Raw genomic sequence first — 26,143 nt, forward strand, 5'->3', positions numbered from 1 at the left:
CGGAGCTTGCAGTGAGCTGAGATCCGGCCACTGCACTCCAGCCTGGGCGACAGAGCGAGACTCCGTCTCAAAAAAAATAAAAAAATAAAAATAAAAAATAAAAAATAAAAGAGAATGGGAAAGATAGTCGTAATTTGAGCTCAGAAAGAAAACAGTGTGGTCAATGCACAGCATTGTTTTTGCTGCAGTGCATATGTTTGCTTATTTCCTTAGAATAATTTATTCTTTTTTTTTTTTGAGACTGAGTCTCGCTGTGTTGCCAGGCTGGAGTACAGTGGCGCGATTTCGGCTCACTGGAGTCTCTGCCTCCTGGGTTCAAGCCATTCTCCTGCCTCAGCCTCCCAAGTAGCTGGGATTACAGGCGCGTGCCACCATACCCAGCTAATTTTTGTATTTTTGGTAGAGACGGGTTTCACAGTGTTGGCCAGGATGGTCTCAATCTCCCGACCTCATGATCTGCCAGCCTCGGCCTCTGAAAGTGCTAGGATTAAAGGCGTGAGCCACTGTGCCTGGCCAGCTTATTCTTAAGCTAAAATGTGTGTCTTTAGGATCCAAGTTAAATTTGCTCAGATTACAATTTTTTTTTTTTTTTTGAGATGGCATCTCGCCCTGTCACCCAGACTGGAGTGCAATGGCACCATCTCAGCTCTCCATATCCTCCACATCCCAGATTAAAGCGATTCTCCTGCCTCAGTCCCTTGAGTAGCTGGGATTACAGGCGCGTGCCACCATGCTTGGTTAATTTTTGTATTTTTAGTAGAGATGGGGTTTCACTGTGTTGGCCAGGCTGGTCTTGAACTCCTGACCTCGTGATCCGCCCATCTCAGCCTCCCAAAGTGCTGGGATTACAGGCATGAGCCACCACACCCAGCCAGATTACTCATTTTTTTCAAATACTTCCTTTTGGAAAAATAGGAATTCTGTTTCCACCCATACCTTTGTTTCACTAAGAATAAAAATGAGTATAACTAATATTTCATTATAAGATATTTACTTAGCTAGGCGCAGTGGTTCACACCTGTAAAAAGCGCTTTGGGAGGCTGAGGCGGGTGGACTGCTCGAGTCCAGGGATTTGAGACCAGCCCAGGCAATACAGGGAGACCTTGTCTCTACTCCCCCACAAAAGAAAAAAAAACTTAGCTGGGCGTGGTGGTACATGCCTGTGGTCTCAGCTACTCAGAATGCTGAGGCAGTAGGATCAGTTGAATTCTGGAGGCAGAGACTGCAGTGAGCTGAGATTGTACTGCTGCACTCCAGCCTGGGTGACAGAGCGAGACCCTGTCTCACACATACACACACACAAAGATGTTTACTTACAAGTATACTCATCAGATACCTTGAGGGATTTTTGCATGAAATTAATTTTTATTGAAAAATGATTTGTTATTTACAGTGGTGATTTTCATACTCTTTATAATTCTTTTTGATACTTTTATAGTTCATAAGTGTGGTGATTGGCTGTTCACACACATGTATGAGATGTGCCACCCTAGAACCTTGTTACAATGTTAGCACATTACAAGTCTGACATGAAAAAAAAAATTCTTTACACTTACCTTGATGTAAAAACATTGTTCATCTGCACTAAGATCTTAGGAATGTAAGTGAGCAGGAAAAAATATATATCTTATTTTTAACATGTCATCATTAAATATTTTATTTATGACAGAGTCTTACTCGGTCACTCGGGCTGAAGTACAGTGGTGCCATCATAGCTCACTGCAGTCTTGACCTCCTGGGCTCAGACAGTCCCTCTTTTCTGCCTCCTAAGTAGCTGGGACTACAGGTGCATGCCACCATGCCCAACTAATTTGTTAAATTTTTGTAGAGTGCATCAAATTTTTGATGTGGTCTCACTGTGTTGGCCAGGCTGGTCTCAAATGCCTGGCTATAAGCAGTCCTTCCGCTTGGCCTCCCAAAGTGCTGGGATGACAGGTGTGAGCCACTGTGCACAGCCATTAAATATTTTAAACTGTCACTGACTTTACCGTAGCTTACTATTTATGTAAATAATCCTGGGTTAAACTTGCATGGTGAGATAATATTTCCCCCAACTTTTATTTATTTATTTGAGATGAAGTCTTGCTCTGTCGCCCAGGCTGGAGTGCAGTGGCGCAATCTCGGCTCACTGCAATCTCCGCCTCCCAGGTTCAAGCATTTCTCTTGCCTCAGCCTCCCAAGTAGCTAGGATTACAGGCACACGCCACTGTGCCCGGCTAGTTTTTGTATTTTTGGTAGAGACAGGGTTTTGCCATGTTGGCCAGTCTGGTCTTGAACTCCTAGTCTCAGGTGATCCACCCACCTCGGCCTCCCAAGGTGCTGGGCTTACAGGCGTGACCTGCTGCGTCTGGCCTAACTTTTGTATTTTTAGTAGAGACGGGGTTTCACCATGTTGGCCAGGCTGGTCTTGAACTTCTGACCTGTGATCTGCCCACTTCGGCCTCCCAAAGTGCTGGGATGACAGGCATGAGCCACCGTGCTTGGCCTCCCCCAACTTTTAGTTTTGAAAATGTTCAGCTGGTGTGGTGGCTGTCATCCCAGCACTTTGGGAAGCTGAGGTGGGTGGATCACCTCAGGCCAGGAGTTCGAGACCAGCCTGGCCAACATGGTGAAACCTCATCTCTACCAAAAATACAAAAATTAGCCAGGCTTGGTGGCTTGCACCTGTAATCCCAACTTCTCGGGAGGCCTAGGCGGGAGAATCGCTTGAACCTGGGAGACAGAGGTTGCAGTGAGCTGAGATCCCTCCACTGTACTCCAGTGTGGGTGACAGAGTAAAACTCTGTCTCAAAAATAAATAAATAAATAAAATGTTCAAATCTACAGAAAGATTAAAAAGTACCCTGTAGCTACAGAAAGATTAAAAAAACAAAAAACAAAAACCCTGTAGCCCTTTAACAATTTCTAACATAATTTCTAACATAATGTCATGTTAACTTTCTCTCTTTTTTTCCTGAATCATATGCAAATCATTTGCAAACATCATGACACTTCACCCCTGACTACTTCTGTATGCATCCCTAGGAATAAAGGCACTCTTTTCTATAGCTGTAATAAAAGTAACATACCTGAGAAAATGAAAAGAATTCTACAGTATTATCTAATAATTATACCATAGTCAAAGTCTCTAGTCATCCTCAAAATCTCCTTCGTAAATTTTTTTTTGGTTTTCCAATCCAGGATCCAATCAAGTTTTCTGCCTTTTAGTCAATTACTCATCAAATGATTTTTTCCAGCAACTTACTAGTAATAGTGGTAATAGGCTTAGCTTTTATTAATGACCGCTTTTCTTTTGAAATCTTAATATAAAACTAGATTTATTACCTACATAATCTTCATAATCTTCAAGTTAGGTATTATCACTGCTTTACCTAACGAGGGAGGTTATGCTCAGGGTACTTGTCCAAGGCACATAGTGAGGTACCGTTGAGGTTTGAACTCAGATACATCTGATCCCAAAGCCAGCTGTCTTTTTCTGTGCTTGACTGGCTATACTAGGAAACAATCAATGTGAACGTAGAAATATTTGACACAAAATAAAAAAATTTTCACTTCTATTCATAGGCTAAATGAACTTTACTAAATATGGAAGATTCCTGTAGCCCAGAAGTTGGGTTAGTTAACTTTTGAGGCCTCTGCCATCCCTGAAATTCTGTAACCATCATTTCTTACATCCACCTCATACATAGATTACCAAAGATGTGTATGCATATAATATTTAACAGTTTTATTGAGATATAATTCACATGCTATATTATTCACCCCTTTAATGTATACAGTTTTGTAGTTGTGTGTGTGTGTGTGTGTGTGTGTGTATTTTTGAGACAGAGTCTCACTGTGTCACCCAGGCTGGAGTGCAGCGGCACTATCACTGCAACCTCTGCCTCCTGGGTTCAAGTGATTGTCCTGCTCAGCCTCTTTTTTTTTTTTTTTTTTTTTTTTTTTTGAGGTGGAGTCTCACTCTTGTCACCCAGGCTGTAGTGCAGTGGCGCGATCTGGGCTCACTGCAAGCTCCGCCTCCTGGGTTCACGCCATTCTTCTGCCTCAGCCTCCCGAGTAGCTGGGACTACAGGTGTCCGCCACCGCGCCTGGCTAATTTTTTGTATTTTTAGTAGAGATGGGGTTTCACCATGTTGGTCAGGCTGGTCTTGAACTCCTGGCCTCAAGTTATCCGCCCACCATAGCCTCCCAAAGTGCTGAGATTACAGGCGTGAGCCATCATGCCAGGCAGTTTTCATATATTGATGGAGTTGTGCAAACACCACCATGTTCAATTTTAGAACATTTTCATGACCTGAAAAAGAAATGCTGTATCCTTTAGCCATCCTTCCCCCTTCCTCCCTAACTCCCCCAGCTCTAGGCAACCAGAAATCTACTGTCTGTTTAGATTTGTCTATTTGGGTCATCTCATATAAATGGAATTTTATAATAAGTGGTCTTGTGTGTGTGGCTTCTTTTTAATTTTTTAATTTTTTTGAGATGGAGTCTTGCTCTGTCGCCCAGGCTGGAGTGCAGTGGCATGATCTCGGCTCACTGCAACCTCCGCCTCCTGGGTTCAACTGATTCTCTTGCCTCAGTCTCCCGAGTAGCTGAGATTACAGGCGCCTGCCACCATACCTGACTAATTTTTGTATTTTTTACTAGAGTTAGGGTTTCACTGTGTTGGCCAGGCTGGTCTCAAACTCCTGACCTCAAGTGATCTGCCTGCCTTGGCCTCCCAAAGTGCTGGGATTACAGACGTGAGCCACTACGTCCAGCCCGTGTGTGGCTTCTTTCACTTAAAATAATGTTTCCAGGGTTCATCTGTGTTGTAGCATGTATCTGTATCTTATTTATTTTTATTGCTGAATAATACTCCATTGTATGGATAAACTGCATTTTGTTTATTCATTGGTTAGTTGTTGATGGACGTTTGGGTTGTTTCCACTTTTTAGCTATTATTTACATTACTGCTTGTGTTTTCATTTCTCTTGATTATATACTAGGAGCAGAATTGCTGGGTCATACAGTTATTCTACTTTTAACCTTTGAGGACCTGCTATTTTCTAAAGTGGTTTTACCATTTTACATTCTCATCAGCATGTATGAGGGTTCTGGATTTCTCTACATCCTCACCAGTATTTGTCTTTGATCATAGTCATCCTAGTGGGGATACAGGGGTGTTTTTGTGGGTTCTTTTTTCCCACTGGGGTTTTGATTTGCATTTCCCTGATGGAGATAAATATATTTTTTGTGTGTCCTCTACAAACCGCCTGGTTCTGATGAGACCAGTGTTCTTACAGAGAATAACTGCTTTGAAACAAAACAAACAACCTTTTGACTTGGGTAAAGTTTGGAATATATTAATTGTGATTTACTCTGGCCTTGTAACATTGTAAGTGGAGATTTTTTTAAAAAACTGTATTCGCTGAAACCAGTAATAAGGTTCAGACCTGTTGTTGCAAGTTCTGAGTTTTCTTTCATATAAATATATTTGTTCTTTTGTGTGGATAAAGCCTAACATGGCAAAAAGGTGTCAAACACCTAAGTATTAAGGAAGCTAAAATGAAAATACTGCATGAACAGAAACCTTGTCCAATTTTCATTACTATAGCACCGTCACCTATAACAGTGCCAGTATACAATAGATATTACACAATATTTTGGAATGAATGAGTGGAAAATGATATGCGTTTTTCTCTTCTGCATCCTCTGAAAGATTCCATAACGTGCAAAGTATGTAAGGCTTTATTTGTATACAGATCATAAATCAGAGTTTATGATCTATGTGTTTACCTACCAGCCTAGAAACTCCGTATGATTAAAAATTGAGATTATTTATTTTAATAACATGACTAATCAGTTTACTTAACCTAGAAATAAATGTTACCTAAGAACAAGCAAAGGATGTTAGAAGAATTTAGTGTTTAGGAATTGTTATTTTTTTCCATTTCAGTCGTATATATTTTCTGTTTTAGCCACTTTGGAGATTTGTTAATGATACCAAAGACAAAAGAATGTTAGTTTATAAATCTGAAGATATCAAGAATGTTTCACGTTTGCAGTCTCCAAAAGTGTGTGGTTATTTAAAAGTGGATAATGAAGAGTTGCTCCCGAAAGGGTTAGTAGACAGAGAACCACCTGAAGGTAAGGCTTAAAGAGTGTATTTCAAATAAGAAACAAACATATTACAATTGACTTCAATAGGGGTGGTTGTTAGTTGATAAAAAAATAACATGATTGTCAAGTAACTGTAGTATTTGGCATGAAAATAAGAGTTTTATTCCAGAAATTTTCAACTTCTTTTGTCTATAATGTAAGAGTTGAAAACTCTAGAAAATAATGGGAACAAGAAAGATTAGACTTTAACAAAGATTAGGGAAAAGGGAAATGGAGTGATCCGAGGGAAAATATTCTTGCAGATATTTAGAAATGATAAAATAATAATGGTGGAAAAACAATCTTTAGAGTTTATAAGAAATTAATTGGTAGCAGGAGAGACCTATGTATATACTGCTTAGAATACAAGAAGGTTATATCCATCTTGGGACAATCTATTTAGGGTCATTTAAAAAACATAACCATCTTGGAATTTTACTGCCCAAAACACCTCTGGTTAGGTTTTTTTGTTTTGTTTTTTTTTTGCAGTGCAATCTCGGTTCACTGCAACCTTTGACTTCCAGGTTCAAGCGATTCTCCTGCCTCAGCCTCCCGAGTAGCTGGGATTATAGGCACGTGACACCAGTCCTGGCTAATTTTTGTGTTTTTAGTGGAGATGGGGTTTCACCATGTTGGCCAGGCTGTTCTTGAACTCCTGGCCTCAAGTGATCCACCCACCTCAGCCTCCCAAAGTGTTGGGATTACAGGCGTGAGCCAACATGCCAGGCCAAAGATGGTTATGTTGTTAAAATATTATTAAATATATATATTAGCATTTTAATATATAAATAAATTCTTAATTCACAAGAAAGTTGTCCTATTAACAAACTAATTTTCAATGTGAATATTTTGACATTTTTACTGTTACTTTGGTTAATTCATAACTTCTTGTTGTAGAATATGACTGACAGCTTCATAGCCCAGCATTAGGTGAATGTTTTACTCTGTTGAGCACTATTTGTTTATTTATTGATTGATTGATTTAGAGATAGAGTCTCACTCTTGTTGCCCTGGCTTGAATGCAATGGCATAATCTTGTCTCACTGCAACCTCCGCACCCAGGGTTCAAGTGATTCTCCTGCCTTAGCCTTATGAGTAGCTGGGATTACAGGCGGGCGCCACCATACCTGGCTAATTTTTGTATTTTTAATAGGGATGGGGTTTCATCATGTTGGCAAGGCTGGTCTCGAACTCCCATCCTCAGGTGATTCACCCACCTTGGCCTCACAAAGTGCTGGAATTGCAGGCCTGAGCCAGCATGCTTGGCCTTACTCTGTTGAACACTTTTTAAAGTTTCTGTATTTGAAAAATTAAGAAGGCACTTGTCCCTGGTTTTGAATTCTATAGTGTTTAAACTTTGTTACTTTTCACTTTTCTGTCTTGCTCCAAATTGTTTTTTTTTGTTGTTCAGGATCTGTTAGTGATGTTAAGCTCACATAATATTTGTTTCAAAAATATATTAGATTTAAAGTGTTGCCATAAAACTCCTTGTTTTGGTGAATTTTGATTTAATAGTGCATACAAATTCATATTAGAGCTTGTTCATCGAGTGAAGAGAAGAGCTGACTCAGATCCCATGAAGAACACGTGTAAATTATTGGTGGTAGCAGATCATCGCTTCTACAGATACATGGGCAGAGGCGAAGAGAGTACAACTACAAATTACTTAGTAAGTATTTGATATTGCATCAAGTAATTGAAAAAAAAATTCTTGTGGGTGGGTACATTCCATGAAACTTAATGAAACCAGATCTGTTCCAGATACTCTGTTATTTCCCTAAAATATTTGAGGGATATTCTCTGAGGTTTTTATGTTACTGTATGGAAATTATAGTTTCAAATTTATGACAACCCATTTTACCTTTGAACTAATATTTTCTGCATGTTAGAATTTATGCATATAGGGTTTGGGAGAGGTTATAATGTAGTCCTTCCTCCTTGATATAAGTGAGCTCTTTAGAAACATTACTGCTATCATGGCAGTGAACCTGTGGTGTCACATGTGAATGTAAAAATATGTATTTACATGAACCCATGTTTATCTTTTGCTTATATGTATATTTCAGAGAGGAAGGTGAGTTTTGTTCGTCATGTTAAAGACCTAGTCATTGGACTTCACTTGAAATAGGTGGGACTTTCATGGTCATAACTAGCTCTGGGGCACAGAAGTGAAGGCAAGATGTAAGAAGTGCTGATACTAGATTTTTAAGCATGAACTATTATGATTTTTTTTTTTTTTTTTTTTGAGACAGTGTCTCGCTCTGTTGCCCAGGCTAGAGTGCTGTGGCGCTATCTCGGCTCACTGCAAGCTCTACCTCCTGGGTTCACGCCATTCTTCTGCCTCAGCCTCCCGAGTAGCTGGGACTACAGGCGCCCACCACCATGCCTGGCTAATTTTTTTGTATTTTTAGTAGAGACGGGGTTTCACCGTATTAGCCAGGATGGTCTCGATCTCCTGACCTCGTGATCCGCCCTCCTCGGCCTCCCAAAGTGCTGGGATTACAGGCATGAGCACCGTACCCAGCCGAACTATTACGATTTTTATACGTATGGTTTTTCCAAAGGGTTGTATCAATTTACACATCTAACAGCAATGCTTGAGTCTATTCATTTCAATGCACACAGACCAGCATTGGGTTTTATTGTTTTTTTTTTTTTTGAGACGGAGTCTTGCTCTGTCGCCCAGGCTGGAGTGCAGTGGCCGGATCACAGCTCACTGCAACCTCCGCCTCCCGGGTTCATGCCATTCTCCTGCCTCAGCCTCCCGAGCAGCTGGGACTACAGGCGCCCGCCACCTCGCCCGGCTAATTTTTTGTGTTTTTAGTAGAGACGGGATTTCACTGTGTTAGCCAGGATGGTCTCGATCTCCTGACCTCATGATCCGCCCATCTCAGCCTCCCAAAGTGCTGGGATTACAGGCTTGAGCCACTGCGCCTGTCCACTATTACGATTTTTAAAGTCTGGGAAATCATTTTTCGTTGACATTTTTTGCTAGTATGACCTCATTCGTCATGATTACTTGGCACTGACCAAAATGTTGTTATTGAGGGAATAATGGAGAATGCAGCTATTCATGAAGCAAGAAGAAGCTGGGGCGGTAAAGATGTCTTTCTCATTGACTTGCTTTTCCAATGCTGTCCATTTTATTCATACCCTCCCTTACCCTTCTTTCCCTTCCCTTCCATGTCAAGTGGATTTGTTTGTTTGTTTGTTTGTTTGTTTGACACAGAGTCTCACTGTGTTGCCCAGGCTGGAGTGCAGTGGTGCAATCTCAGCTCACTGCAACCCCTGCCTCCTGGGTTCAAGCAATTCTCTTGCCTCAGCATCACAAGTAGCTGGAATTACAGGTGTGAGCCACAGCACTCGGCTCCATATCAAGTGAATTTATTATGAGACTAGTAAGAGTCACTGTTATTCTTGTTCCTAAGAGAGAGAATCTTACTTTAAAAAGCTGCTCTCTTAATCTGGGTTTTGTATTAAGGGGCTCCTCTTACATTACTTCTTTGTTCATTACACTGCAAATATGAATATAATGAGAGATCTAGTCTTAAAATGTGTATTTTTTACAATTTCTGAGACATAACTTGTTTCACAGTTGCTGGAACAAACCTTATCAACCCAGTTTTTGAATAGTAGAATATTCTCTTTGAGAAAAAGATAGGTAATTAGCATTTTGTTCTTTCTCATGTCGTTTTCCTTGGAAACGATACTGCCTTCCTTCTCCAGTTTTCCCAAATCAGAGAGCAAAAGAAGGAGGGTTGCTGAAATGAACGTTGTTCTTTCTGGCTGTCTTCTTACCCATTCCTCAGTGCTGAACTTTTTGGGGTGAGAGTAGGGGAATAGGGTTGGCAGTTGTCTGCCACTGCTCCTTACTTGTTTCTGGGGAAGACATTTGAAGTACTCACCAAGAGACAGAGTGAAGATGGAATTCTTTTTAGAAGGGAATACGATTGACCCAGGAACAGTGCTGGGGGGTGGGGGTTAGAAGCACTGACCTTCCCTCTGCAGTCAGAAATCCTCATGTCACTTTTTTTTTTTAGACTCTGTTGCCCAGGCCAGAGTGCAGTGGTGAAATCGTAGCTCACTGCAGCCTCTATTGCCTGGGACAAAGCAGTCTTCCTACCTCAACCTCCTGAGTAGCTGGGACAACAGGTGTTCACCCTTCCTGGCTAAGTTTTTTGATTTTTAGTAGAGATGGAGAATTTCTCAGGATACCCTCAAACTTCTAAGCTTAAGCAGTCCTCCTGCCTCAGCCTCCCAGCGTGCTGGGATTACAGGCGTGAACCACTATGCCCGGCCCCTGTATAACTTTGATTCTCCAAAAATTTAACTACTAATAGTCTACTATTGACCAGAGGCCTTACCAATAAAATAACAGTCGATTAACACATATTTTTTATATGTATTATTACTGTGTTCTTACAATCATGTAAGTTAGAGAAAGGAAAATGTTATGATGAAAATCATAAAAAAAAAAAAAGCTGGGCATGGTGGTGTGTGCCTGTAGTCTTCTGTTACTCAGGAGGCTGAGGTGAGAGGATTGCTTGAGCCTAGAAATGCAGGCTATAGTGAGCTATGATCGTGCCACTGTACTGTACCCCTGGTGACAGAGCAAGACCCTGTCTCTGAAAAAATAAAATAAAATAAAATCATAAGGAAGAGAAAATACATTTACCATTCACTAAGTGGAAGTGGATCATCATAATCGTCTTCATGTTGAGTAGGCTGAGGAGGAAGAGGAAGAGTTGGTCATATTGTCTCTGGTGACAGAGGCTCAAGGAAATCCACATATGTAAGTGGACACTTGAAGTTCAAATCTATGTTGTTCAAGAGTGAACTGTATTTCAGGTATATTGATTGACTTTTAAATTTAATTTTTATTATTGACTGAAATGGTAGTTTTACAAAAGACTGTTACTTGTAATTTTGGTTCCATGTGCAACTGAGTACCTGAAATTTAGGTTAAACCATACCATTGTTTTATTCTGGTAACAGCACTTTAAGTTTAGGGCCAAAGGTTGGGAATACTCAGATACAGTAACATCTTAATGCTAGTTTTTGTGAAAGTAGAAACTTCTGCAATGGCCCCTAAACTGAGATTTTTTTTTCCTCCATAGATTTTATATTGCATTGCCAGGAGAGGTAAAGAGCTACATAATGTTTTTTTTCTTTTTTAAATACACACAGATAGAGCTAATTGACAGAGTTGATGACATCTATCGGAACACTTCATGGGATAATGCGGGTTTTAAAGGCTATGGAATACAGATAGAGCAGGTATTTATCAATAGATATGGCTTATATTACTCACTTAAGTTATGTACTGTAAATATTTGTCACTTGTATGCAAAACCCAAAAACTTGTCCTTAACAATAATTGTAAATAACTTTTCTCAATTGCCAATGATTTTTTTTCTGATGAATTGTGCAGTATTTTTGATGTTAATTAGTTCTAGATTGTGAAGTTTTCTCTCCTTAGTCTCGCTTTAGGTAGAAAGCCTTTTACGCTGCTGTGCTTTGTTCCTTCTTTGAATTTATGGCCTTTTTATTCTCTGTAGTTTCTTTCCCCCCTCTGATTATGCTTAAGTCTTTCGTTAAAACTGTGGCACGTACCGTTGAATCCTTAGTCAGAAAATTTACTAAAAAATACTGGGTACCTTTGCAAGGCTGTAGTTATATATACAGAACCTTTAGGTTCTTTCCCCTCAGATACCTCCTTCTGATTTCTTGTAATCTCTTAACAGAGTATGTCTAGCAATGTTATATTAGTGTCATCTTAATAGCTCATATGAAGAGTTATTTCAAATTGCTAAGATGAAAAAGACTTCTGACATAGGGTTTTACTTTGGGCAGAGAGACATTTTGATATGTAAGTTATATAAATTGTTATCTCTATTTTTTTCCAGGCTTTTTGTAATAAACCATATTTTTATAAGTTCTATAGTATATAGAATTTAGAGGTTGAAAAAAATTTTTTAAAAATCATTCACCATGTTTATAAATGTTAAACTTTGATATTGTTTGTATAAAACTAAGAGATTTTTTCCCTTTTCATTCTCTTTCACTGTTTTGCATTTTCTTTTTAAGTTATTATTTGAATAGGTAACATATACACAGTACAAAAACCAGTGAAAAGTAAGTCTCTGCAACCTGTTTATTGTTAAACCAGTTCCTTTCCCCAAAGACATTCATGTCACTAGTTTCATATGTATCTTTCTAGAGATGTCGTATGCATGTATAGTGTCTGTATATGTCTGTATTTGACACAACGGTGCTATATGCAGTACACTTTTATACCTCGCTTTTCCATTTCACAGTATGTTGGAGAGTACTTCATGTTCATGCATGTAAAGCTGCCTCACTTGTTTTATTATAAATAGCTGCATCATGTTTGAGTTTTAGGGAACCTGTAAATTTTCTTTTTGCTTTAGGCATTTGGAACCAACACAGGAATAATATAGGAGATTAAAACATTAACTTCTTTACATCTGATGAAGGATAGATTGGAGGATGTGGTTTAGATGTGCATCATGGTGGTCTTCTAAGTAGTTCTGTCCCAGATTTGACCTTGACCAGCCACCATCAAAACTGCAGAGTCCACCCCAGTAAGCTTACCACACAGTGGCAGAGGAGACCAGAACAGGCAGGCAGGCAGGCAGGGAAGAGAGACACACAGAAACTCTGAGCTGAGCATAGTTTCCTTCTTTATCTCACACTTACTAATGGGAGCCTTTGTTACTTTTTTTTCCCTTCTTTGCAGGTTTAATATGAATTTGTCTGAAATGCACATATAAGGAGAAGCCTCTATTCTTAGTCTTTTATTCCTTTGATGCACAAAGAGATGTATATTTTATTTTTCTTTCCTAAACTGTTGACTATAGTTGTAATAATTATTTTAGGCGCCTGTAACCCAAGTTCTTATTTTTTAAAAATAAACATAGAGGATATGAAAATGTAGGAGTACATTCATATTATTATAAATAATTAATTGACATATGTTTTCCATACCATATGCTTCTGTTTGTTTCAAACATTGAATATTAGAACTGAAGAATTTATGAATTTTAGTTTTAAAATGTTTTTTTCTAGAATGATTCTTTTTTTGAACAGATAAAATAATGCAGTATTCAGAGTCTTCTGACTTATTTTGGAAGTGTTCTAAGTATATTATCTCTTTAAGTATAGATTCGCATTCTCAAGTCTCCACAAGAGGTAAAACCTGGTGAAAAGCACTACAATATGGCAAAAAGTTACCCAAATGAAGAAAAGGATGCTTGGGATGTGAAGATGTTGCTAGAGGTAGGTCTTGGAACCCTGGATATTAACACCACTTTATGATTTCTGCTATGTGGATTGTATGTGTTTTAATGAAGGAGCATAATGGAAAAGATGGAAACCCAGAAGCAATCTCCCCCAGCTGATCCAGCAGGAACCTCATCGCATGTAACAGCATAGACAACAAATAACAAAAACTCCATGAAAAAAAAAACGTTACAAAGCAATGCTGCTGCTTTTTTTTTTTTCTTTTTGAGACAGGGTTTCACTCTTATTGCCCAGGCTGGAGTGCAATGGTGTGATCTCGGCTCATTGTAACCTCCGCCTCCCGGGTTCAAGCGATTCTCCTGCCTCAGCCTCCTGAGTAGCTAGGATTATAGGCATGCACCACCACAGCCAGCTAATTTTTGTATTTTTAGTAGAAACGGGATTTCTCCATGTTGGTCAGGCTGGTCTCGAACTCCCGACTTCAGATGATCCGCCTGCCTCGCCCTCCCAAAGTGCTGGGATTACAGGTGTGAGCCACTGTGCCCGGCCAAAGCAGTGCTTCTTCACCTTAATATCTTTGAGGATCTAATAGGCAATCAGTGGATCTTCTCTAGAAAACATGGATACCGAATATATAGTTTTTGCACACTGTTTCGTTAGTTCGGGACACTTAGTTCAGGGCTCTCTGAAGCTTGTCAATTTATCTTTTAGGGCAGTAATTATCAAACAGGTTATGAACATGTATTGGACAGTAGAAATATAGCTTGGAGATCTGAAAGTTCTCTACAGGAATTTAAAATTTTTGTGTTTTTATTCTGGCGATTAATCTAAAGATGGCTAACTTAATCATTTTACGTCATTTGGAGTCTTGCTGTATAACAGGATACTGCCATGTGATTCCAGTGTCTTGAGTTTGTGTGTGCTATTACTTTGGTGTAGAATGACTTTCTATGAAGTGATAGTAGTTATATTTTAATGTGTTGGTAAGTGTATTAGTTTCCTGTTGTTGCTTTAACAAATTATCACAAGTGGAGCAGCTTAGAACAACACTTACTTATCTCATAGTTTGCATGGGCTAGTCCAGGTATGGTGTGGCTCATCTGGATTCTTGTTCAGAGTCTCATGAGGCTGAAATCAAGTTTTCAAAGCTTTAATAGAATTAAAGGATATTATAACTCTTCATCCAGATGGAGAAGCATAACGTGTAGCACCTGTGTGGTACGCATTCATACCCTGTCTAATTTGATCTACTGAGCACCTGAAAGGTTGGTTGAGACAGCATCATTGTTGTGAAGAGGCTCAGCAAGTGTTATTGTTTATTCCAGCTGACATGACAGAGCAGCATAGGCTGGGGAACTTAACAGAAGTTGGAGTTTTCACAGTTCTGGAAGCTGGAAGTCCAAAATCAAGGGGTCAGCAGGGTTGATTTCTTCTGAGGCCACGGTACTTGTGGTGTAGGTGCTGTCTTCTCCCTGTGTGCTCACATGGTCTTTCTCTCAGTGTGTGTGTATATTCTGATCTCCTTATCAGGACACCTGCCATATTGGTTTAAGGCCCACCCATATGACCTCAGTGTACCTTAATTACCTCCTTAAGGGCCCTATTTCCAGATAGAGTCACATTCTGGGGTACTTTTGAGGGTCAGGACTTCAACATTTGAATTTTGGGGTGGCACAATTCAGCCAGTAACAGGAAGATTAAATGACTTGTCTGGTTAGTCATACAACTGATAATGGCAGAGGTCGAATTGAGCACAGATCTCCTGACTCCTAGAACAGCTGAACCACCGTGCGTGTGTGCTTTTCTGTGAGCCTCCAGACAGCCCATGGCAGGGGAGGAACCAAAGAGAAGAATGACTTACGTTGACAGATGCTCCTCTCCAATTTTCTTCCCTAAGGCTCCTAGAATATTCTTAGAAGCCTCACCCTTTTACCACGGAACTATCGGAATCCCCATGTAACCACACTTCATTCCTCATATAGGGCTCTCTGGCCTCTCATTTAAAGCATTTTAAACATTGAGGGTTTTGGCTAGGCATGGTGGTTCATGCCTGTAATCCCAGCACTTTGGGAGGCTGAGGATGAGGCTGGTGGATTGTTTGAGCCCAGGAGTTCAAGACTAGCTTGGGCAACATGGTGTACAAAATATACAAAAATTAGCCGGGCATGGTGATGCACGCTTTTGGTACCAGCTTCTTGGGAGGCTGAGGTGGGAGGTTCACTTGAGCCCGGGAGGTCGAGGCTGCAGTGAGCTGTGATTGCGTCACTTCACTCCAGCCTGGGTGACGCAGCGAGACCCTGTCTCAAACAAACAAACAAATTTTAAAAACCCCCAAAATTAAGGTTTTTTAAACTTGGAAACGCTGGATGGTTATGGTAGAGGGTTTTTTTTTTTTTTTTTTTGAGGCGGAGTCTTGCTCTGTCGCCCGGACTGGAGTGCAGTGGCCGGATCTCAGCTCACTGCAGGCTCCACCTCCCGGGTTTACGCCATTCTCCTGCCTCAGCCTCCGGAGTAGCTGGGACTACAGGCGCCCGCCACCTCGCCCGGCTAGTTTTTTTTTTGTATTTTTAGTAGAGACGGGGTTTCACCGTGTTAGCCAGGATGGTCTCGATCTCCTGACCTCGTGATCCGCCCGTCTCTTCCTCCCAAAGTGCTGGGATTACAGGCTTGAGCCACCGCGCCCAGCCAATGGTAGAGGTTTTTAAAGTAATGTATGAAGCCCTTTTAAATTGAGAAAAAAAAAATCCTCTCAAACCTGCAGCGTTGACTTAAATGGATGTAAAATCTTTATTTTAGTAACATAAAACTGGGTATATATGCTTTTCTATAAGTGTATATTTATATAAATGACTATATATTATGACGCTCAAAAAAGTTTAAGATTAAAATTTCTGTTAAACCAGACGAATCCTTGAAATACTTGAGAGGGATCTGTTTTGGTCTGGGGTGCTGCAATCCCCTTAACGAAATGGAGCATCTCAAGTCCTAGGCTGTATGTCTGCAGAACAGCCCTCGGAGGAGCAGTGAGTTAGTTCTGAACAGCTAGAGCAAGCTCCCGAACTCTTCCCTTTTGTGCCCCTTGCCAGATGACAGTGTCGGCCTCTCACCGGTGCAGGTGGAGGAGCACTTTAGGGAAAGAGCAAAGCACTGCACAGGGTTGTGATTGCTGGTGCTGAGCTGCATGCTGTCATGGTTCTGTTCTGGAATGTTTAGTTGATTTCGATTACATCTTTTGGTCTGATGTAATTGTTAATCTAAGAATGCTTTTTTTTTTTTTTTTTGTCTTTCAAAGCAATTTAGCTTTGATATAGCTGAGGAAGCATCTAAAGTTTGCTTGGCACACCTTTTCACATACCAAGATTTTGATATGGGAACTCTTGGATTAGCTTATGTTGGCTCTCCCAGAGCAAACAGCCATGGAGGTGTTTGTCCAAAGGGTAAGTTTTTCCACTTCTTATATGAATATGATGCTGGGATTATAAGCTGATTGGATTATATTACAATTCTGTATTTAATAAGCAATCTATCTTTGTTTCCTTTTGACTTTAGCTTATTATAGCCCAGTTGGGAAGAAAAATATCTATTTGAATAGTGGTTTGACGAGCACAAAGAATTATGGTAAAACCATCCTTACAAAGGTATGTTCTTTTATTTTTAAAAGAATAGTGTTAAGAATTTATTGTAGTAGAACCTCAGTTGTATATTTATGTAGATATTTTTAAAAAATGTAATATATACTGTTTTTTTCATTTCTGCCTAAAGAAAATTTATATATTTTTGTGAGATATGTGAAAAAGCATAAAGAAGAAAATAAAAATGGCCTGTCAGCCTTCTTTTGAAACATGTGAGGACCACTGCTTTTTTCGAACCCTCCGTCCTGGAGCCCTCTGACCTGCAGCAACTCTTAGAGCTCCCTGTCTCCTAGTCCTGCAGTGCAGCCATCATTCAAGGCATCCCACACCCTCTTATTTTCAGAACCCCATGGTCTCCCTCTTTCTCAGTGCCATCATTTTGGTGTAGTGTATCTTGCAGGAGCTTCCTAAGAAAAGGTATATGACCTGCATATTGTTGGGATTTCACATATCTGAAAATGTCTTTATTCCACTCTTAAGCCTGATTGTGGCTGAGTATATTCTTAGTTCTCATGTTCTCTGTGGTCTTCTGTGCATGTTGCTTTTAAAGAATCTGAAGTCATTTTGAGTTCTTATCTTTGTATGTCACCTGTTTTTTTCTCTGGAAGATCTTAAGATCTTGTTTTTCTCCAAGTATGTCTGTTGAAATGTGTTTGACTACAAATAACAGAAAATTAAATAAGCAGTGGTTTAAATAAGGGGTTTATTTGTCTCAGTCAACAAGAAGTTCAGGGATAGCATTTTCCGGGTGGTACAGCAACTCAGAGGTGCCCTCAGTGGCTCAAGAACAAGCAGGAGGTCTTTGTCCTCATGCATGTCACCTCATGGTTTTAAGATGGTTCTTTTCTGTGTTAGAGAAAGGAGGAGAAAGAGAACATGGCTAGCCTAGTCTGGCCCTTCTAAAAAGCTTCTCTGGAGGCTTCATGCTGGCTTTTGTTTAGAACTCACTGTACAGCACTAGGTCACGTGGCTGCCCTTAGCCTCAACGGAATGTGGAAAGGTGGCTGTTTTAGCTGAGTATATTGCTGCCCTGAACAAAATTAGGGCTCATTAAGGAAGAAGGGGAGAGAGATATTGGTAGGAAATATTAGTATCCGATATACTGATTTTTAATTTTTATTTAATTTTTATTTTTTTTGAGACAGAATCTTGCTCTGTGGCCCAGGCTGGAAGGCAGTGGCACCATTTTGGCTTACTGTAACCTCTGCCTCCCAGGTTCAAGCAATTCTCCTGCCTCAACCTCCTGAGTAGTTGGGATTACAGGTGCCTGTCACCATGCATGGCTAATTTTTGTATTTTTGTTTTAAGTAGAGATAGGGTTTCACCATGTTGGCCAGGCTGGTCTCATAAACCCCTGACCTCAAGTGATCCACTCACCATGGCTTCCCAGAGGGCTGGTTGGTATACTGCTATTTTGACTATCATGTTATACTTGGTGTAGGGTACGGGAAAATATTTGCAAAAGACACATCTTGAGAAGAGACTGCTATCTGAAATATACAAAGAGGCCGGGCATGGTGGCTCATTCCTATAAACCCAGCACTTGGGGAGTCCGAGGCAGGAGAATCACTTGAGCCCAGGAGTCTGAAACTAACCTGGGCAAGATGGTCAGACCCTGTCTCTACAAAATTAAAAAAAAAAAATTAAAAATTTCCATATGTATAAAGAACTGTTAAAATTCAACAGTAAGAAAATGAACAACATAATTTAAAAATAGACAAAAGAGCAGAACAGATACCTCCAAAGATATACAGATAGCAGAGAAGCATACGAAAAGATGCTCAGCGTCACGTGTCATTAGGAAATTGCAAATTAACAATGAAGCTGGGTGCAGGTGTACATGCGTGTCGTCCCAGCTGCTTGCGAGGCTGAGGTGGGAGGATTGTTTGAGCCCAGGAGTTTGAGACCATCCTGTGCAACATTAGTGAGACCCTGTTTCTATAAAAAACTTTTTAAGAAACCCAACAACAATACGCTATTACTAGTAGCCTATTAGAATGGCTAAAATCCCAAACACTGGCAACACAATTCCAGCAAGGCTATGGAGCAACAGGAACTCTTCATTAATTGATGGTGGGAATGCAAAAATGGAACAGCCACTTTGGAAGACAGTTGGCAGTTTCTTTCTTTTTTTTTTTTTGGAGATGGAGTTTCACTCTTGTCACCCAGGCTGGAGTGCAGTGGCGTGATCTCGGCTCACTGCAACCTCTGCCTCCCAGGTTTAAGCGATTCTGCCTCAGTCTCCCGAGTAGCTGGGATTACAGGTGCCCACTGTCACTCCCAGCTAATTTTTGTATTTTCAGTAGAGATGGGGTTTCACCATGTTACAGGCCAGGCTGGTCTTGAACTCCTGACCTCAGGTGATTCGCCTACTTCAGCCTCCCAAAGTGCTGGGATTACAGGTGTGAGCCACCACACCCGGCCATATGAATGTTTATGGCAGCTTAATTCATAATTGATAAAACTTGGAAGCACCCAAGATACCCTTTAGTTGGTAAATGGATAAACTGGCACATCCATACAATGAGAAAAAAATAAAAAGCTATTAAGCCATGAAAAGACATAGAGGAACCTTAAAAGCATACTACTAAGTGAAATAAGCCAGTCTGAAAGGCTACATACTATATGATTCCAAATATATGACATTCTGGAAAAGGCAAAACTATGCAGACTATAAAATGATCAGTGATTGCTAGATGTCGGGGGAAGGAGGGAAGAATAGGTAGAGAGCAGGGTAACTACTCTGTATGATACTTTAATAGTTGGTATAAGACATTATGCATTTGTTGAAACACAGAATATACAGCACAAAGAGTGAACCCTAACATAAACTATGGACTTCGGGTGATTTAAAAACAGGTGGTGGCAGGAGCCTATGGTCCCAGCTACTCGGGAGGCTGAGGTGGGAGAATCACTTGAGGCCAAGAGTTAGAGGCTGTGGTGTGATAACTGCATCTGTGAAAATACCCACTGTATTCTGTATTCTAGCCTGAGCAACTTAGCGAGATCCTTTTTTTTTTTTTTTTTTTGATATGGAGTCTTGCTCTGTGTCCCATGCTGGAGTGCAGTGGCACGATCTCGGCTCACTGCAAGCTCCTCATACCGGGTTCATGCCGTTCTCCTGCCTCAGCCTCCCAAGTAGCTGGGACTACAGGCACCTGCCACCATGCCCGGCTAATTTTTTGTATTTTTAGTAGAGAAGGGGTTTCACTGTGTTAGCCAGGATGGTCTCAATCTGCTGCCCTTGTGATCTGCCTGCCTCGGCCTCCCAAAGTGTTGGAATTACAGGCATGAGCCACTGCGCCTGGCCTGAGACCCTGTCTCTTAAAGCAGAAACAAAAACAACAATGTAAAGTGGTATGAGAAAAGAAAAAGACACTAATTAGTTTTGGGGAACCTTTTAATTTCTTTCTTTTTTCTTTTCTTTTCTTTTTTTTTTTTTTGAGATGGAGTTTTGCTCTTGTTGGCCAGGCTGGAGTGCAATGGTGCCATCTTGGCTCACTGCAACCTCTGCCTCCCAGGTTCAAGCAATTCTGCTGCCTCTGCCTCTCGAGTAGCTGGGATTACAGGCATGCGCCATCATGACCGGCTAAGTTTGTATTTTTAGTAGAGATGGGGTTTCTCCATGTTGGTCAGACTGGTTTTGAACTCCTGATCTCAGGTGATCCACCTGCCTTGGCCTCCCAAAGTGCTGGGATTACAGGCGTGAGCCACTGTGCCTGGCCTTAATTTCTAAATTTATTTTTTTCTTATGGTACTTTGTTTTAGGGGGAAAAAATCTCTCAAACTGTTTTTCCTCTATTCTCACATCACAACAATTATCATCAACACAGAAGACTTGTGTGACCAGACCAAACGTGTGGGGATTTGCCCCCACATTTCAAGCAATAGACATCAGCTAGGTGTCCTCCAATTCAATTCAAACACTCTCCATCCGGAAATAGTGTCAGATCTCACAGCTTAAGGGTTCAGTCCCTCAAGACTGACTGTTCCCTCCTCCTCACCAGTTACAAGTCTGAGCCTCCAGAACTTCTGACCAACTGGCTTCAAGTTGGGGTTTCCACGATATCCTCTTTGGGTCTGATTAATTTGCTTAAGTGGCTCACAGAACTCAGGGAAACACTTATCTTAGTTTACGGATTTATTACATAGGCTATTTTAAAGGATGCAAAGAGGCCGGGTGCGGTGGCTTATGCCTGTAATCCCACTACTTTGGGAGGCTGAGGCGGGTAGATACCTGAGGTCAGGAGTTTGAGACCAGCCTGGCCAACATGGTGAAACCTCGTCTCTACTGAAAATATAAAAATTAGCCAGTTGTGGTGGTGCATGCCTGTAATCCCAGCTACTCGGGAGGCTGAGGCAGGAGAATTGTTTGAACCTGGGAGGCGGAGATTGCAGTGAGCTGAGATTGCGCCACTGTACTCCATCCTGGGCAACAGAGGGAGACTTTGTCTCAAAAAATAAAAAATAAAAAAAGAAGGGATTGAAAGAAATAGCCAAATGAAGGGATACATAGGGCGAGGTCTGGAAGGGTCCCGAATACAGGAGCTTCTGTCCCCATTGAGTTGGGATGTACCGCTCTCCTGGCACGCAAATGAGTTCGGCACCTTCCTGTCAACCTCCACATATTCAGAATGCTCTCTGGAAGCTCTCTGAATCCTGTTATTGAGATTTTATGGAGGCTTCATCACATAAGCATGAATGACAACTGTGTAGAAATGTGATTGAACAAAATGGGTATGTTCTCATACTAATCAACTGAGTGGGGAAACCCACCAAGGCCTGTCCACGTTCTCCTTGACCTTTCTGTGCAGCATTCCTTCCTCCACAGTAAAGGGCAGGACCCTCTCTAGAATGAGAATGGGGATCTCTTGACCCACAGTCAAATTAGAGTCCCGCCTTGGATCGGGTAAAAGGAGGACAGGAGAAGGTCAGAGAGAGAGAATCTGTTTCCTGAGGACTGCTCCTGAGCCCTAAAGCACCCCAACATTGTAACAGAAGACCGTAACCAGGGCTGTGGAGGGTTATAAGCCAGGAACCATGGACAGAAACATATATGTGTGTGTAATAGCTCATGCTCCTTTACTTTTTTGGAGTCACAACTTCTTAATGGCTTGATTTCATGACATATTTTCTTTGGTCTTCCAGAACTTTCCTCTTAAAAAAACACATAGAGCAAAAACAAAATTTGATTTGAAATTTTTGAGAGATGTTTTAGAGTCATTAGCAAATCCACTAATGAATTTTCTCCAAGCAGTTAGGAGATATTTCTCTACATTACACCTTTGGGATTTGAGTGCTTTTGCTAAAAATTTAAGTTTTTTTTTCCCCACTACTGTTTTAATATGAACATGTAGAAAGACTTCTTGTATAGAAAAATGACTTGCGAAATATTATTTTTTCAGGTTCCATGGAGTGATTTCCCCCTCTTAGGAAAAAAGAAATCAGGAATTTTAAGTTTATATATATTTATTTTATTTTATTTATTTATTTATTTTAAGACAGACTCTCAGTCTTTTGCCCAGGCTGGGGTTCAGTGGCCTGTCTCGGCTCACAGCAGCGTCCGCCTCCTGGGTTCAAGCAGTTCTCCTGGCTCTGCCTCGCAAGTAGCTGGGATTACAGGCACCTACCACAATGCCTGGCTAGGTTTTGTATTTTTAGTAGAGACGGGGTTTCACCATGTTGACCAGTCTGGTCTTGAACTCCTGACCTCAAGTGATCCGGCCGCCTTGGCCTCCCAAAGTGCTGGGATTCCAGGTTTGAACCACTGCGCCCGGCTCGCCTGGTTAATATTTTTATTTTTGGAGAGATGGGCTCTCCCTATGTTGCCCAGGCTGGCCTCAAACTCCTAGAGTCAAGTAACCCTCCCGTCTCAGCCTCCTGAAGTGCTGGTATTATAAGCATGCAGTTCTTACTCTCTTGCTGATCTGATTATAAGGCTCTATTGAAGACAGCATAGGCCCAGCTGGCAGAAGTAAGTGATGGTTGGATATTGAGAAATAATGTTTTCTTTGCATGATCCTTAAGGAAGCTGACCTGGTTACAACTCATGAATTGGGACACAATTTTGGAGCAGAACATGATCCGGATGGTCTAGCAGAATGTGCCCCGAATGAGGACCAGGGAGGAAAATATGTCATGTATCCCATAGCTGTGAGTGGCGATCACGAGAACAACAAGGTATGTGTATGTTGAGAATTTTTTATGTGGTTTGGAAAGAGGCTGTGTGTAATGATCATAATGAGAGCTCAGAAACGTATTCCATTCCTAGGTGTTCTCCTAGGGATGGATCTGCAAATTACAGAGTACCTTGAAACATGGCTGTATGTTTTGGGGTGAAGCACGGTCCATCTAAATCTGGTTAAAACTATCATTTGGACTTTGTTGTCAAGTTTAATGTGTAGATTTGAGCTCTAGGAAAAATTATAATAATGGCCTTTGTTGGAGTTCTGGATTTCAGGGTCTGGTGAGCTCAGGCTTTATGTTAAAAATTTCTCATTATTTCATTTACAAGTTGTGATTCATTTTAACTCTACAATTTACATGTTTTTTATTAACTTTTGCAGATAAACACATAGTTTGCCTTACTACAAGCCCCATGGGAGAAAGGCCCTTGTCTGTCTTATTCATAGCTCTATCTCCAGTGCCTAGTAGGAGTATCTGGCATGTAACAAATATTTGTTGAATAATTAATTGAATCATTTACTATTGAGGGCTTCTGATAGAGTATACTAGTTGATTTGGGATACTGTAAAACACTTTCAGAGACTTTAAGAGTGCTTTGACTAACTCTTAGAGTCCGAACTAAAAGTTATGTTAATAAATACCTTGTTTTTTCATTTTATTTGAAGTTAAACAGCATAAAGCAGTGTGAGGAAAACAATAGCTGCGCTGCTGAGTTAAAGAGGGTTGGTGGGGAGAGTTTAAAGGAGTTTGATTCTAATCACGAAAGATTGTGAAGTATTTGTCCTGACTCCTATTTTGAGCCAGGCTGTGGGCCATTGTGCGAGCCTACCCTGGACATAGAGGGAAGGATTACTTCTGCTTTTCCCTGGCTCTGACACCCTGCTTTCTAAAATTTCTGCCTCCTCTTCTTTTTGTGATCTTTGATTATTGCATCTCATTTTCTTTGGCTTTTTATGTATATTTTCTGCATCTCATTTTCTTTGGCTGTTATGTGTAAACAGTTCCTTCCTCTGTTACTTTGCATGTTATGTTTTATTTTTCCTCTGCCTGACAACTTGTGCCAGATAAACATTTTTCTACCCCTTTTTGTCTACTCTTCCAACTTGTCAAACTGTTGAATTTTCCTTGTCTTTTCAAAGTCTCTGCATTTCTAATGTTTGCTATAGTTCAGTGGTGTCCAATAGAACTTTCTGCTGTGGGGTGGGGGATGTTCTGCGTCTGCTCTGCCCAGTATAGTAGCCACTGCCCAGTGGAGCAATTGAAATGTGGCTAGAAACTGAGGACCTGAATTGTAAATTCTATTTTATTTAAAATTTTTTTTTTTTTTTTTTTTTTTTGAGACGGAGTCTCGCTCTGTCGCCCAGGCTGGAGTGCAGTGGCGCAATCTCGGCTCACTGCAAGCTCCGCCTCCCGAGTTCACACCATTCTCCTGCCTCAGCCTCCCGAGTAGCTGGGACTGCAGGCGCCCACCACCACGCCCAGCTAATTTTTTGTATTTTCGGTAGAGACGGGGTTTCACTGGGTTAGCCAGGATGGTCTCGATCTCCTGACCTCGTGATCCGCCTGCCTCAGCCTCCCAAAGTGCTGGGATTATAGGCATGAGCCACCACGCCCAGCCTTTATTTAAATTTTTTATAATGTTTGCCAGTGATGGGAGATGGAAATGGGCATTAACTGTAAAAGGACATAAGTGACATTCCTGGAAAGATGGAAATGTCCTAAAATTGACTTATGGCAATAGTTTCAACACTTGGTAAAGTTATTAGAAATCACTGAGTTATATACTTGAAATGGGTGAATTTTGTGATATGTGAAATATGTCTTAATAAAGTTGTTAATAAGCCAACAAACAAAAACAGCAGTGTGGGAGCAGAGGAAAAGTAGTGTGGATGTAGAGGAGCTGTGAAGCCATGAGTTGATCATTGTTGAAGCTGGTGAGGGGCACTGGGGCATTCATGATACCATCCTGTCTACTCCATAGATGCTTGAATATTTCTGTAATAGAAAGTGTAAAATATGTGACTAGGAACAACATTTAAGTAGCCACATATGGTTGGTGGCTACCATATTGCATCCTGTTTCTCTGAGTAATAGGTTATATTCTTCTTGGTTATGAGGATAGTGTCAGAACTTTGGAGGGAAATGTTTTACTTTGCATACTGCCTGAGTGGACATGCATGTTGCTAACTCTTCCTGCTACCAGTTCTGGGGCTCTTCAAAACAGCCCTGTAAGAACTTGCCAATGAGGCATGGTGGCTCACACCTGTAATGCCAGCACTTTGAGAGACCGAGGTGGGCAGATCACTTGAGCCTAGGAGTTCAAGATCAGCCTGGGCAACATGTGAAACGCCATGTCTACAGAAAATACAAAAATTAGCTGGGCATGGAAGCACATGCTTGTAGTCCCAGCTACTCAGGAGACTAAGGGAGGAGGAACCTGGGGAGTTCAAGGTGGCAGTGAGCCAAGGTTGTGCTACTGCACTCCAGCCTGGATGACAGAGTGAGACTTTGTCTCAAAAAAAGGAAAAGAAAAAAAAGAACTTGCTAATGAGAATGGGGCCTGGGAAGAACTGGTTTTTTTTTGTTTTTTTTTCTAGGAGCTGCCAGTCTATATCAACAAAGAACAATTTATTTGGTTTATTCCTGAGTACATCATATTTAGTCTGTGTTTTTCTAGTTTGGTTGTCCAAGTAGGAATCCCCTTGTAAGAAGATAATGTGCATCTTCTATGTTTTATGTATTTATTATTATTTATTATTATTTTGTTTGTTTTTTGTTTTTTGAGATAGAGTCTCGCTCAGTCGCCCAGGCTGGAGTGCAGTGATGTGATCTCGGCTCACTGCAAGCTCCGCTTCCCGGGTTCACGCCATTCTCCTGCCTCAGCCTCCCAAGTAGCTGGGACTACAGGCGCCCGCCGCCACGCC

General features: G+C 40.9%; 1 protein-coding gene across 2 annotated transcripts in view; it reads left to right on the forward strand.

Annotated features, from left to right (window-relative positions):
* ADAM17 (ADAM metallopeptidase domain 17) overlaps positions 1 to 26,143 on the forward strand; it is a 69,886-nt gene that overhangs the window by 25,259 nt on the left and 18,484 nt on the right. For both annotated transcript variants that reach the window (XM_011960930.1, XM_011960931.1), the window contains exons 5-11: positions 5,958 to 6,126; positions 7,674 to 7,807; positions 11,326 to 11,415; positions 13,324 to 13,437; positions 16,694 to 16,838; positions 16,951 to 17,039; positions 23,061 to 23,213. In XM_011960930.1, coding sequence (XP_011816320.1) covers positions 5,958 to 6,126; positions 7,674 to 7,807; positions 11,326 to 11,415; positions 13,324 to 13,437; positions 16,694 to 16,838; positions 16,951 to 17,039; positions 23,061 to 23,213 — 894 coding nt within the window. The remainder of the gene's footprint in view (positions 1 to 5,957; positions 6,127 to 7,673; positions 7,808 to 11,325; positions 11,416 to 13,323; positions 13,438 to 16,693; positions 16,839 to 16,950; positions 17,040 to 23,060; positions 23,214 to 26,143) is intronic.

This window comes from Colobus angolensis, unplaced genomic scaffold (genome assembly GCF_000951035.1).
Source record: "Colobus angolensis palliatus isolate OR3802 unplaced genomic scaffold, Cang.pa_1.0 Scaffold53, whole genome shotgun sequence".
In the NCBI taxonomy this organism is placed as follows: Eukaryota; Metazoa; Chordata; class Mammalia; order Primates; family Cercopithecidae; genus Colobus; species Colobus angolensis.